This window comes from Erithacus rubecula (genome assembly GCF_903797595.1).
Source record: "Erithacus rubecula genome assembly, chromosome: Z".
In the NCBI taxonomy this organism is placed as follows: Eukaryota; Metazoa; Chordata; class Aves; order Passeriformes; family Muscicapidae; genus Erithacus; species Erithacus rubecula.
Genome location: NC_136661.1, coordinates 25,545,529 through 25,559,467, shown reverse-complemented (window position 1 = coordinate 25,559,467; position 13,939 = coordinate 25,545,529). Strand labels below are relative to the sequence as shown.

The 13,939-nt window shown below is 46.8% G+C and overlaps 1 protein-coding gene across 1 annotated transcript; it reads right to left on the bottom strand.

Moving 5' to 3' along the window:
* Positions 1-341: 341 nt before the first annotated feature.
* On the bottom strand, positions 342-13,444 carry LOC306814229 (aquaporin-7-like). The gene is made up of 7 exons (XM_079330088.1): positions 13,254-13,444; positions 9,396-9,521; positions 5,775-5,901; positions 3,768-3,905; positions 2,936-3,054; positions 1,406-1,623; positions 342-633 (listed from the first exon to the last, which is right to left on the bottom strand). The coding sequence occupies exons 1-7, from the start codon at positions 13,347-13,349 to the stop codon at positions 474-476; spliced, it is 984 nt and encodes a 327-aa protein (XP_079186214.1). The 5' UTR covers positions 13,350-13,444; the 3' UTR covers positions 342-473.
* Positions 13,445-13,939: the final 495 nt, after the last annotated feature.

The following is a 13,939-nucleotide window of genomic DNA, read 5'->3' as shown; positions in this document are numbered from 1 at the left end:
GAAGCAAGCCTAGGCCCTTGGTCCGTCACTGTAGTATCTGCCTCTTACCAAAGAATATTCAAGATCAAAATTTCTGTGTTAGCTAATCATGTTGTTTCTGCCACTGTGAATGCCTGTATTTTGATGTAAATTAATATATATGTATCTAGAGACTTGTACCTCTGCTTTGCTTTTCTTCAGAATATGATGATTGTTTGGGGGTTGAGTTTTGTTTTGTTTTGTTTTGGGGGTTTTTTTGTGGGGAGGGGTTGTAGATTTTTAAGCAGGGAGATTGAATCTTTTCTTGAGATCACAGTCAGGTCTAGCCCTACATAGGCCTGCTTAATATCTCAGATACCAAGTTTGTCTGTTTAAGCAGAGTAGGTTTACTGAAATCGAGTCTCTCATCCCTCATCCTTCATCCATCACATGATCCACATCCATCTGCATAGTAGACAAACAGATGTGCCCTTCACAAGTGTCATCACAGCACGTCACAGTCTGGAAGCCTCCATGCCTTCCTGTTCTTTCTCATTTTCAGTTTCATGGGCAGGGCAGTTGTGAAAACCAATGAAGAGTTTGTAGATTAAAACACCAGCAAGACATCCCAGAATTGGAGCTGTGACTGGGATCCACCACCAGGAGTGCTCAGTCCTAAAATGAAACATGAAGAGGCAGCTGGTGAGCCCAACTGGAACCACTGCCCTGTCACCACATCCTGCTGGGGTGGGAGTGAGACATGTGAGCAGAGGAGTCTGTTCCACACTGTCCCCCCCCCACTTAATTGCTGGAGGGAAGGTCATTTTCCCCATCAGCATGGAAAAGTGGCTTCACACTGCAGGTTTCTTGTTCTCCAAAAGAAATAGGCTGTGTGGTCTTGATGAGTGGGACTCTCAGACAGACATAGGCATTTTGCTTCCCTGTTTCCAATAAAATCTATGACTCCTCTACCAAGCTCTCAAATATATTTTCTGGAAATTTAAGGAAAATGGGTGTCTGGGACAGAAGACTCTGGTAATGATCTCACCATAGGAAAAGTCATAACATCTTACTGGAGGAAGGCAAGGTTTCATATCCAAATTCAGACTCCAAATTTAGGAGACCTGTTCAACAATCCACCTGCATTCAGGTGAGCTGTATTCTGACTCTCTGCTCGCCACAGAAACCAGCTGGATCTCCAGGGAACACGCAGACAATTTGGTGCCCAAACTGAGGTATCTGACTGTCAAGGTGAATCCCATGCCAGAGAACAAGTGTACTCCAAATTCTGTGTACATAATGCACAATGCTCCTGTAGGCACAACCCTCACTCTGCAGTGATACCATCACTTGGTGGAAAGAAAAAAGGCTTCATGACACATTTTATCTTTTGTTTATCTCCTCCCCTGACAAGCTGAGCAGAGTAAGAGCAAAATAGGTCACTCACGTGAAGACATCCATTCCCCAGCCAGCAATTGCCGTGAAGATCCGGGGGGGCAGGTCCCTGGAGGGGTTTATGGCATAGCCTGTGTTCAGCCCCATTCCCAGGCCAATGCCCAGGACCAGCATACCCGTGAGCATGGGCTGAGCACCTTTGGTGGCTGCATTGTTTTTCTCATCGTGGATGACCAGAACACCCAGGATCAACATAACTGTTGCCATAAACTGTGGGAACAGAAAAGGGAGAACAGGTCAGGAGAGAAAATGGGGAAGGTTGAGAGACTTCCCAGAATGAAAGAGCAGATGAGACTCGTGGTTTGACCAAGGCAGGAGGGAGCTAAATATTACTCCCTCCACACAGGTGGACTGAAAAAAATCATTTTCTCAGCAAAAACCTCACCAAGACTGATACAAACTTCTCAGCAATGTTGTCGCTCTCTATCCTTCAAGTCAGGGAAAAGGGTCATTTTAAGTACATTCTAATAGAAGCAGAGCCATAACAAGCTGCTCACAAGACAAACCTGATCATCCGTAGAGGAAGTAATGTTTTGTACAGCCTGTATGCAGATATCAGGTTCTCACCTGGGAAACTGAATTTCCCATAAGTGACTATATAGCTGGTATTTGTATATTTGTAGTGCCCAGGATATCAAGAAGCATATTTTTGATAGAGGTGATGACACCTATCTCTCTCTGCTTCAGAAAGTGCAGCTGGAGAGGCTTGAAGTGCTTGCACAGGCAGCAGAAAAAACAGAAACTGCAGCTTCTGTTAAGGCAGTGTCACTCTTATTTGCTTTCTTGTGCGTCAAGGACACTGCCTGGTCCACAGGAGGCTGGGGGGATCCACTCCCCACCTCTAAGCTTTTTCACCATCCTTTTCATCATGCCCAAGCAGGAGTTTTGTTAAATCAGAGTCCAAATCACAGGCTTCCAAAGATTTGCATTGGAAGCAAATCTTCATTCTGTGGTGTCTCAGTGCCCCACATTCCCTGAAGAATCCCTTTCCTGTTTCTGGGCATCTGAACACTCCACTGTAAGATGGGAATCCACTGCACACAGTCTCAATGGATCTGTTCAAATATAGAGGTTCAGTCCAGGGTGTGCTCATGTGGAGACAGTCCCAGGCTCGCTGTGCTGGAGAGGGGCAGCCAGCACAGCTGCCAAGGAGCATGGAGTGCATGTACAATCCAAATAGGGAAGAAACAGTCCAGCCCAGAACCCAGAGGAGATGGCTGGTGGTACAGCTCAGTTTTTCACTTCTCACTGTTTGCATAGCATGCAAGGTAGGTGTCCAGAGAGCCCTTGGACCAAGCTGTGGAGCAGCCTGCATGTATTAGGCTTTAGGCCAAACCCTTTAGGCTTGCCCAGCCACCCAAGTGCCTTGGGTCTTACCTTTCAGGTGCCTGACTGGCTGCTGGGCTCCTTGGGAAAAGAGGAAGTGTTTGTGCATGTAGGGCTGTGGGAACCCGTAGCAGCCCTGCAGCAGCACCTGTAACCACCCACCTTCTCCTAGCATTTCACTGCCATTCCCACTGACCTCTGTGAAGAAGGCTCCCTGCACGGTTACATTGGGAGCAGCGTAAGTAGCGAAGATCATCGCTGTGGCCGTTGGTCCTGTCACTGTAAGGCTCCCATTGGTGTAGTGATAAATAGCGTCTAGGAGAAGTGGGAATTATGTAAGTTAGCACAGCATTCATCCCACAGGATACATACACAAGTCCACCTCTTGCAGCCAGCACAGCACATCAAGGAGAAGGGACGCAGTAGATGTGATGGAGGTGACACTCCTCACAGACCATGTCCTCACCAATATCTGTTACCCACAGGCTTTGGTCTGCAATCACTTCCTTATACCTACCAGCTTCCAACCCCTGCTCCAGGAGCCCAGAATAGCCCAGATGGTCTGGATGCACTGGAGGCTTCCAACCCTCTACCCATCAGAGACTGAGACATGTTAGAGACAATGGGTGGTGGGTCCTCTGCCTACAGCTCAAAACCCCCATTGGCTGCACACCTGTATTCCACAGAGCAGCAGAGTCTACCCACAGCTCCAGCAGCACCTAATACATGGTAGTTCATGTAAATAATGCTCCTGAAGACCTGGAAACAATATGCTGACAAAATGCAGCTACTACCCTTCTGCTGAAGGCAAGTCTTGGAAGCAGGAATGCCCTGAGTAAAAGAAACTGTTTTCCAGGAACTGTGTATCCTCCCCAGAGGTATATCTGGGACCTGCTCTGAACTTGAGCTGTGGTCTGTCCCACAAGCCAGGAGCTTGCCCTCCTCACCCAGAAATCACACTGAGCACTGTAAAAGGACATATTTTGACAACACTGTGAGTTGACCTCTGATAAAAGACACAACCCTACCATAGTAGACACCAAAGACAGTGGCTGCTGCTATGAAGGAGCCCAGGAACTGGCCGATTATATAAGCTACAAGCGACGGTCCAGAGATGTTTCCTAAAACGTATTGGGTAATGGTGATGGCAGCATTCATATGAGCTCCTGCAAAAGCACAGAAAAAGAGAGGCCTCAACACTGATGCAGCTGTTTTGGAGCATGTGTCATGGTGGATGCCCCATCCCTAGAAACATTCAAGGCCAGATTGGACAGGGCTCTGAGCAATCTGCTGTAGTTGATATTTCTGCTCATTGCAGGGCAGTTGGACTGGATAAACTTGAAAAGTCTGTCCCAACCCAAATTGTTCTTTGGTTCTATGCCCCATGCCCCACTGTAATCACCCAGACATTGATCCAGAACAGCAAGACTCACTCAGGTCAGGGTCTTACTCCTGCACAGACATGAAATGAGCCTTTCTCTCTTGACAGCTGAATCATGCAGGTCAAAGAGCTCTAGCTAGTCTTCTAAAAATTCTGTGGACCACAGGCTGCCTCCAGAGACTGGGTCATCTCACCTGTCAGATATAGCTCTCTTGGGATGGCATGAGGTTCCCTATGAGTTTCTCAACGGGCTTCTCCTTGCTGAGCTTAAAAAGAGCCCTTCAGCACATTTTAAGTAGCAACAGGTAGATGAGGACCTGTGTTTTGATGGAACACTTTCTGTGGAGGAGGTGGATATCACAATGGTGCTTTTGAAGACTAAATGGGTCTGGGTCTCATGACCTTGGTGCAAACCATATGTGTTCTTCAGGCCTCCTGTCCCCAGGAGTCTAAACAAAATATTTTTCCTGCCTGATAGGTATAAACTTTGAGGGTCAGTAAACATGCCAGCCTTTGTGACCATCTTATACTCCAGACTCCAAAAGTGGTAAGATGCAGATACCCATCATTTCATCAAAGTGCAGGACAGGGTGAAGTGGAAGTGCATGTGGCACCTGCTACAATTCAACCACCACCACAACTGGAATGGAGGTGTATCCTTCTTAGACCTTCTGCTCTTTTGTGGGCATGGCCAGCCATTTCAGACCACTACAAGCACCTTGTGACACAGATAAAGCCAAATTACCACGTCAGGATGGTCTGAAGTTTGTTTTGTAACTCTACTACTGCTGGCTGAGCTGAAACCCCTTCTGCACTGCCCTCTGTCCTCAGGAGATGAGTCCCTTCTCAAAAGTCACTTAGGACTGAGGAACCTAGTCTTCCTCAGTCTGCTTTCCCCAGGATGTTTCCACCAGCTTCAAAAGGACGAGAAAATCAAGGGCTGACTGCTTCTGACTGTTCCCATGGAAAGTTTCTCCTTTCTATGCCAGCCCCAGGTTTGGACCTCTGTCTACTCCAACAGTTCAAAAGAAATTAGTTGCTTTAATTTTCTGCCCATTAGTCCTTAATGTTTTCTCTTGGTGCAAAGGAATGCAGAAATAGCAGAAGGCAAAGGTAATGCTCATCCCATGAGGAATGCCATCCCACGGTCCCAAAATACCACTTCCCAACTTCATGTGGGGCACCTGTGCATGGGTGTGTGTGATAAGGAGAAAAAGTGCATACTGTTCCTTTTGCAACATCAGCCATAAGCTCTCCTTTGCAATAAATTATTTATTTCCCCATGGGTTGTATCAGCAACAGGTTTTGGGAGCTCCCTGTGTCCTTGGGTCTTGCTGGCATGTCTCAAATGGGGGAGCTGCTCAAACCTGGCTCTGATGGCCACAACAGGAGGGGCTGTCCCAGCCTCCTCCCCTCTCCCTGTCCCACTTGCCCTGTCACAGCTCAGGACATTAGTTTGGGGTCAGTATTCTGTACGAGTGCTCTGCATCCCATGTCCCTGGCCTCGCCTGCCTTTCTTGCCTGGGGGGCTCTAGGACTGGTTTTATTTTAGGTGAGGGCACTGCCCATGCCGTCCACACCCGACTCCTCCTGCTCCAATGCACATGGCCTTTATGGGGTGTGGATATGTCCCATGCCTGTCAGTGCTGCTCACCAGTTACTCCTCCAGCTGCATAGATGCCCAAGGTAACACCAATGCCAAATGCCAAATTGATGCTCAGATACTGGCCGGTGCTTCCTTTTCCCAATACCACTTGTGCCACAGAGGACAATCCAAAAACCTGTGTAAAAAGCAAGACAGAAAAGAGTGTTAAAAGTATTCTTGTTGCTGTGGTAGACTGAGCTTATTTGCTATTTTTTCTGCAAAAAAAAACTCCCAAAAGACAGGAAGTCTCGAAGATGACCACGGTCAGAACAGAAAGAGCAACTTGCCCTGCAAAAATTGAAGTGATAGCTGAGATTGGTGCCCAGCAAAGCAAACTAGGCACTCTCATTATGGTTGGGTATGGGAAGAAAAACCCCAAACACACCAAGAGCTGTGGCTCGTGGGGGTCATTCACACAGCCACACTGCAGGGACTCTGCCTGAAACAAGGGACATTAACTGAGGGAGCATCACCATCATCACCATGGGCCACTGGGACACAACGTCCAAGATGGATGGAAGGAGAGTGTGCAAATTCTTACTGGCCTTCTTTTCCTGATGTGCTGTTTATTGACTAAATACATAATGTATTTGGGCAGTACACAGCTATTTGGTAGACTCAAGTCTAATTTTGGTAACATTCCAGTGAAAGACAAGAAAGGAAATTCTGGTTTAACTTTTCTGTTCAACACATACATTTTCAGTTTGGAAACAGCCAAAGTTTCAGTTTTGGTGTTTTGGGGTTTTTTAGTGACTGAAGGAAAACCAGGGAAAAATCTAAAGGTAAACACTCTCCAGCAGGAAAGCACATATTCAAGGCATTGCTCTGTCCTGAAAGAGAGAATTGTTTTTCCTGCTTTTGATGTGGTAAGAGTAGAAAAATCAGTTCTTTGAATGCTCTTATGCTGAAATCTGGAGAAGGACAATTTGAGGTTTCTGCCTCACAAATCACTGAGGGTTTGGAAAGTTTATCCTGTTCCTTGGACTAGATTGATGTTTATCCAAGGTGACATGTCTTTCAAAGACAAGAAAGTCAATATGTTCTCCAGCACATAAACTCCTGCTTTGGCTTGTAGTGTTTAACTGTGATTTTTTTTTTTTCTGGCTACTCTGCCTGCATCCAAATTTTATCTTCTGCATCTGCTTCCCCTCATTGCTTTCAGACATCACCCAAATCCCCCATTCTCTAGAGATGCTGCACTTCTTATCTCTCTTGTAGACACAGACCACACTCTGTGCTCTGCACAAAGCTACAGCCCCCACAGTGTGATCCCTTCTCAGTCTGACTCAGCAAAAGCCCCCAGAAATAGTTTGTGATGTCCCCTTAACATCTGCAAATTACACAAATTCTCTGTATTCATCCCTGATTTTTCCAAAGTCAAATACAAGAGATACAAATATGCAAGGCACAGGTTTTGCAGGAGAGCACAGAGGTACAGTGTGAGGGTTGCAGGGGAGGAGACATGACTGTGCATGAACAGCTGTACCCTGTAAAAAACACAGCATAGGACAGAGAATCTGTTTTTCAGCACAGATCCAAACTCCTCTTTTCCTCCTGTATCCTCACAGTCCCAAAACACCATTTCTTTTCATTTCTTCTTCTCTAGTCCTTGTGGTGCTTAGTCCTGCTGCCTGGTTCCTCTTACCAGCACAGCCTGTCCATTAAACTGACAAGCCCTGGGCTGAGTGTTATTGTCCAAACAACAGCAATTCAGGCATCCTGCAGATGCACCCAGAACATTGCCTGTTGCACTGAGGGCAGAGGTGCTGCTGAGGAGTTGGGTGTGCTGTATGCTTTGTTCTGATGCTGGATGCTGCTTGTCTTCAGCCCTTGATGGGACCCATGTGTAGTGCCCTCCTTCTCTCCTCCCTCACATAGAACAGTGAAGGAAGAGTCAGTGTGAGCTGCAGGCTGCAAAATCTGCTTGAACTGTCAGAGTGCAGAGTAAAATCTCCACCTCATACTGCTTCTCTGCCAGGATGACCCTGGAGTTGTTATCACCTGGGATTCCACCACCAAATAACAGAGAACAGAAAAAGCAAAATGATTTGCTAAGCTGCTGCAGAGGAGACATAGATCTCTGACTAGCTATGGGTGCAAAACTACCTGGAAGTGAAATTTAAAGAGCTGTATGTGCAAAATTAAGTGATAAAAATCAATCATGCTCTGCACAGGCAGTTGCTGCCCTTGGGAATGAGTGCCTTTCTTGATACAGAGAGCTGTTCCAGAAGGTCCCTGTGCTTGCACAAATCTTAATTTCTTCCTCTTTAAATCTCCAGGTACAAGTTATTTAGATTATGCCCAGTCTTTACATGCCAGCCTCTGTCCAGCCTAAAGTGTCTCAGCCCAAGCTAAGTCCAGGTGTAGCAAATTGGCACAGATAGATACCAGGCCTTTTCAGAGGGAGGATCTCATTTGCTCTGTTGATCAAACACTCAAAGTCTCTGGTCCCAGTGGGTACTTCACTCCTACCAGATCACACAGAAACTGCAAAACCTTCCTAATCCTCTATGCAAACATTTCTAAAGCAGCACAGGGCCTCAAACCTACTTTATTATTTCTTTGTGAAACAGATTCCTCAGGCAAGGGGGCAGTTTATGTATGATTTACATAAGCACAGGGGCAGTTTATGTATGATTTACATAAGCACTGTTCGATTGGCAGCAAGAAAAACGTGAAATCCTGGCATGCTTCACACCCTGTAATTTCATTTCCTAATGGTGGGTTTGTGGTTCTGGAGAATCTCTGAGGAAAGTTCATTACCCCGGCAACCCTGAGGAAAAGATGGATGAACACTGTTTTCATTTTGCAGCAGCTATCAGTGACTGTCAGTTTCATTCCTAAACTCTTCCTCAGTTTTCTCCTAGAAGTGAACTGAAAGAGGAGCTTGTCCAGAGAATGCCAGTGCAGCTGGGGAAGGGTCCACAGGAGCACAAGTTTGATGAGGAGCAGCTACAAGAGCTGGGGATGTTCAGCCTGGGGAAAAGGAGGCTCAGGGAGGACCTGATCACTCTCTCCAGCTCCCTGACAGGAGAGTGTAGCTGGGAGGAGCTGGTCTCTTCTCCCGTGTAACAAGTGACAGGGCAAAAGGAAATGGCATCAAATTGTGCCAGGGGAGGATTAGATTGGGTATTACAAAAAATCTGTTCACCAGCAGAGTTGTCAAGCATTGGAACAGGCTGCCAGGGGAGGTGGTGGGCTTACAGATATTAAATATATATAATACTTTGGAGATATTTAAAAGACGTGGAGATGTGGCTCTTAGGGACATGGTTTAGTGGTGGCCTCCGCAGTGCCAGTTTAATGGTTAAACTCTTAAAGGTCTTTCCCAGCCTAAATGATTCTGTGATATTTTCATTCTATCCCACTTTCTTCACTCTCTCCCAGCACCCACCTCCATTTCCCTGCATTACTTTTGAGCTCTAGCAGGTTTCTGACAGATGATCTGCCTGCTGGGAAACTGCCAACCCACCAAAGCAGAGGGGTGAGCAGTAGCAACCAACCTCTGGGCAACCCTGAGGACGTGGTAGGAAACCACTGACCTTACAAATCACTGCCTTAAATGGCAACACACAGACACAGACACACAGACACAGACACACTCATACACAAGTACAGACCCCTCCTTACCATGAGGATGAATGTTCCCAGTGCTTCTGCCAGCATCTCCCTTATGGCATTGTTACGAATCCTCAAGAACTCCTTAAGGTTCTCCAACATTGTCTTCTTCGACTCCTTACTGCTATCTATGTTCTCCTGTTGAGACAGCACACTTCATTGCACTGAGCCAGGTTACCCTTTGAAACCTGGCACCCTCTCTTCAGCCCCAGACACCTTCTCTCTTTTGGTTAAAGATGAACAAGCCAATAAAGCAGAGACTAGCTTCGAAGTCTTCCCCCCCCACCCCCAACTCCTTCCCTCCCTCCCCCATATGCCATCCTATTAAAGCTGTATGGCAGGGATGCACTATTTCTCTTATGAGACCATTGATGGCACTGTGCTTCTGCCCAGGAGAGCCTAACCCCAGAACAGTGGAGTTGTCAAAAGCCTTGATGTGCTCCTGAAGCCTGTCTTTCTCCTTAACCTTTTCTACAGGAACTGAACAGGAATTTCTGTTACAATGCTCTGCCTTGTAACCAATTGACTGGTGGTTTGGTGCTTGTTTTTTTTTTAATAGATTGGATTGGGACTGTTTGCCTGTGCAGGATTATTTGGATGCCTCTTCTGCAGCAAGGATGCTCTGCCTGGAGCTGGTGTGCTCTGCTGTCTGCAGCAGGGAAGAGCACAATGGATTGTTTCAGGTGGAATATTTGCTCTTGTTGAGTGCACCTGTGTCTACAGATGCCATCACACTCACTGAGAGCCTTGTCACCAGCCAAGGTTGCCACCCTGCCTGCCCTCTCATACAAGGCAAGGAGAAACCAACCTCAGCAACAGCCTCAAGAGATCTTCAATCTTATCTGGCTGCCACAGCAGAACCATTGCTGTCCTGATTCCTCCTCCTCATTCCCTCTGCCTATCTCCCTGATCACCAGGCACTCTTACCTTTCACAGTGAAAAGGTTTTAATACCTTTGATTAATCATGAAAAAACATATCCACTGAACACTCAAGACCTTTTCCCTTGAGCCTTTTCTGGTTCTTTGCTGGTTTTCTTCACCTTCCTCTCAGCCTGCTGCAGCTTCTCAGTGTAGCTCTGGAGAGGACAGCTCTGCAGAAGTGTCAGCAGCTGCCCTGATGGGGACATGGTGCTCTGCTCATGCTGCCCCTGGCCTTGCTTCCCACTTCTCTACTGCATGGCAAAAGTTCATGAGCTTTTCTTTCACCCACAAGGCACTCAGAAGCTGTATGGAAGAATCTGGGAGGCTGATTCTCCTCTCTTCTCCATAGATGATTGTGTATGTCTTGTGGCACAGAGAGTTTTATGGACTGGGGTAATCCCTCCTCCAGTGACAGATTAACTATTGACCTCAGTGAACACCTGGCTAAATATGCAGTAAATTACTGGTCTGTCTCAGATACTGAGGATCATTTAATTATGATGGATGAGAATCATGTTGCTTGCAAGGGTGTTTCTACAGCATATTTCTAGGCAGGAAAGGTTTTGTCCTGTGGGTCTGTGACAGAGAATAAACCTTTCTAGGTTACCTCATTCTCTGTCATGCATATGCTTATTGATGGAACACAAACTATGGGTCCTGGACCAATAGGCTGGGGTATTGACAAGACCCTCAAGTTGCTTCTGCACATGGTGATTTCCAACTGACTGGAAATCAGATGGAGATCTCACAGCCTTTCTCAGATGGACAAGGTATCAGTGGATCAGTAACACCCACAACTGGACCTACAACTTTGTGTATTCTCCTAGATCTCAGGGAGCCTTCCAAGAGGATTCCTTCCCAGTGGGCAAAGAGTGAAGTGCTGTGTCTGATAAGCTTTGTCTCCTTCATTCAAGCATCAATTGTAGGCATCTCAATATTCTGATTCAGGCTGAAAAATTGAGAGGTGCTTTCTGGGAATACCATGTTCCCATGGACTTGCAGTCTTTTCAGGGAAAAAAGTGACCCCAATTTGCAACAAAAATCTTTGGTTTGGTGACAATATTTGGTGATAACATTTGGTAATAGTTATTACCAGTTATATTTGGTAGTAATTCCCAATATTATCACCAAACTCTGTAAAAATCCAGCATGTTTCTAAGAGCTTGTCCTTTCATACAGGTCATTCCACAAGATGGCACTGAGACATTAATTTTCCCTTCAAGATGTTAATAGGCTCTGTTGGCTGCTGAAAATGTGACAGTCCTTTAATTTTGAGGTTCTGATGGCAATTTTTAGACATTAAGGTGACCTGCTAGTGGTCAAGGACCATAAAAATAATGAAACCATCTCCTTTCTGAAGGTCATGCAGGTCAGAGCACCTCTGATTTGTGAGTACACAAACTCAAAGTGTGTGAACTTGTGCCTGAGTTTATAACAAGCAGAGAAAAACAGGCAGCTCCAAAGTGCAATTCTTCCTCACCTAAAATAAGCATCTGAGGGCCGACCCATGAGTCATGCTAGACACTGGCACTTTCCCTCCAGTGTCTGCACACAAACATGGAGTGATGGGCTCCAACCTGCACCCCCACAGCTGCCAGGGGGCTGGACTGCCCCTTCTCCCTGAATCCAGAGGTGGTGATCTTGAGCGAGTGCATGCCAAGTGAGTCAGCCAAGGGCTGGATTCAAATATCTGCTGGTTTCCCAACAGCAACCTGCCTGTACTTGCTGGGTTTCACTTACCCCCAGGGCTGGCAAGGATCTCTGGGGTCACTAAATACAGTCCCCTGCTGGCACAGCCACACCATATCTGCCCTTTGGTGACCTGGCCACTCAGCATTTTAATGGTAGATGATCGTTGCCCAACTCCTGTTGTACACTGTTACCAGAATTTGCTGCTCTAAAGATTGGACAACTTCCTTTAATTTTCAGCCAAATTCTCAAAGCTGTTTGTCCATGTGCAGCATTAGCCCATCACAGTCATGAATTAACTTATTTCTTGGGGGTACTGTTGCTTAAAATGTTCCTGTAAGGTTTGTTAGAAGAACACTGGCTGCTCATGCTTAGCTCCTTACCACCTCCTGGTGTTTGCCTTGATACCCACACAGGTTTGAAACTTCATTCCCCTGTGGCCCTACAATGATTTTGCCATATTTTCCACTGTACATTAAGCAACCACCTGCTAAACCAAACCCATTTTCCTCTCCAAGACAGGTGTGCTTTCAGCACTACTAGTAAAAATCTCAGTTTGTAAAGGAAAGTTTTGGCTCAGTCAAGGTCCACTAACAGTTCTGGTGTTGATACCCAAGCTAATGAAGAACCAGGAGAACAATGCCCCTGGGTCCTGCAAGAGCAGCCCTGGGGAGAATGAGTATTGAGGCATTCCAGGGCATTCTGCAAAGAATAACTTCTCTGACTCAGTTTGACAGTGGACATGTTTCCTCTGCACCCAGGAGCTCATTTATCTCTTAATTGGGCTAATCAGCAAGTGGAACTTTGCCCCTCCATTCGCTTCAGCCCTGCTGGTGGAGCATTTTTTCCCCAGAGGCCAAGAGGACAACAGAGGAGATGCTCACTATGGGCAAGAGCAGCTTGTTCCTCAATCAGACCAGGTAAACATGGCACCAAAATATCTACAGCTCCCTTCAGGAAGCAAGATCCAGTCAGAGAAATCATAACAGCCCTGGTATGACCTTTGCTGTCCTGAACAGACCCTGTTTCACATAACCTGGAGCACCTGCTCCCTATGGTCTCATGTCCCACACTTATGGTCTATCTCCTCTTCTTTATGGATGGCAGGCACCTAGCAAGTCTCACACACCCCACATGTCTCTCAGCAGATGTCTTTGCTCTCTGTCCTGTCCCTTCCCTCTCCATTCCCAGGATACTGGCCTCCACAGCCTTTCAGCTCACCCATTCTCCCTTGCTCTGAAGCCAGCCAAAGTTATCACCTGCATATACTGCTTTTCCGCGGGACTGGGTCTGCTCCAACCATAGCGGGTAAAAACAGCAGGAGGAGGGACAGGTGAAGGCATGCAGCGGTTCATGGGTGGAATCCTGCCCTAGCACTGCTGCCCAACACCAGGCTGCCACAGCTACAGGGCTGCTGCAGCTGCAGAGGTGCTCAGATGGAGGTAATCCATGAGGCAGGACAATAATTACTTGACTTTGCTTTTAGGGGCAGAGCAGGACTCTGTGTGACCAGGTTGCCAGGGGTGGCCCTGACCTCATTGTTGGGCAACAGAGTGGAATCCACCTGGTCACCAGGAACCCATCCAACCCATGCTGGGCCACGCTCCTCCTGCCCTTGACAGACCTATCAGACAGAATGAAGTTATTCTTGAATAGAGAAAAACGTGATGGTTTTTGAGGCACTCACCAGCTTTAATCTGTGAAAAACCCTGGAAAGTCTCCCCTGCCCACAAATATTTAACAGAGAGTGAAATGCAGACACAGGAGTAGATCAGATCATAGAGTTACAGAATGTCAAGGATTAGAAGGGTCCTCAAAGAACATCCAGTCCCAATCCATCCTTGCCATGGTCAGGGACCTCTCCCACTATACCAGGTTGCTCAAGGCCCTATCCAGCCTGGCTTTGAATACTAAAAAGGATGGAGCATCCACAGCTTCCCTGGCC

What these genes read in the sequence shown, in the direction of transcription:
- LOC306814229 (XM_079330088.1), bottom strand. Translation starts at nt 13,349, where the DNA reads ATGAACCGCTGCATGCCTTCACCTGTCCCTCCTCCTGCTGTTTTTACC. An exon ending in TGGGAACATTCATCCTCATG is followed by an intron (nt 5,902 to 9,395) that starts GTAAGGAGGGGT and finishes CTTTTTACACAG; the next exon opens with GTTTTTGGATTGTCCTCTGT. An exon ending in AGGGAGCCTTCTTCACAGAG is followed by an intron (nt 1,624 to 2,935) that starts GTCAGTGGGAAT and finishes CTGTTCCCACAG; the next exon opens with TTTATGGCAACAGTTATGTT.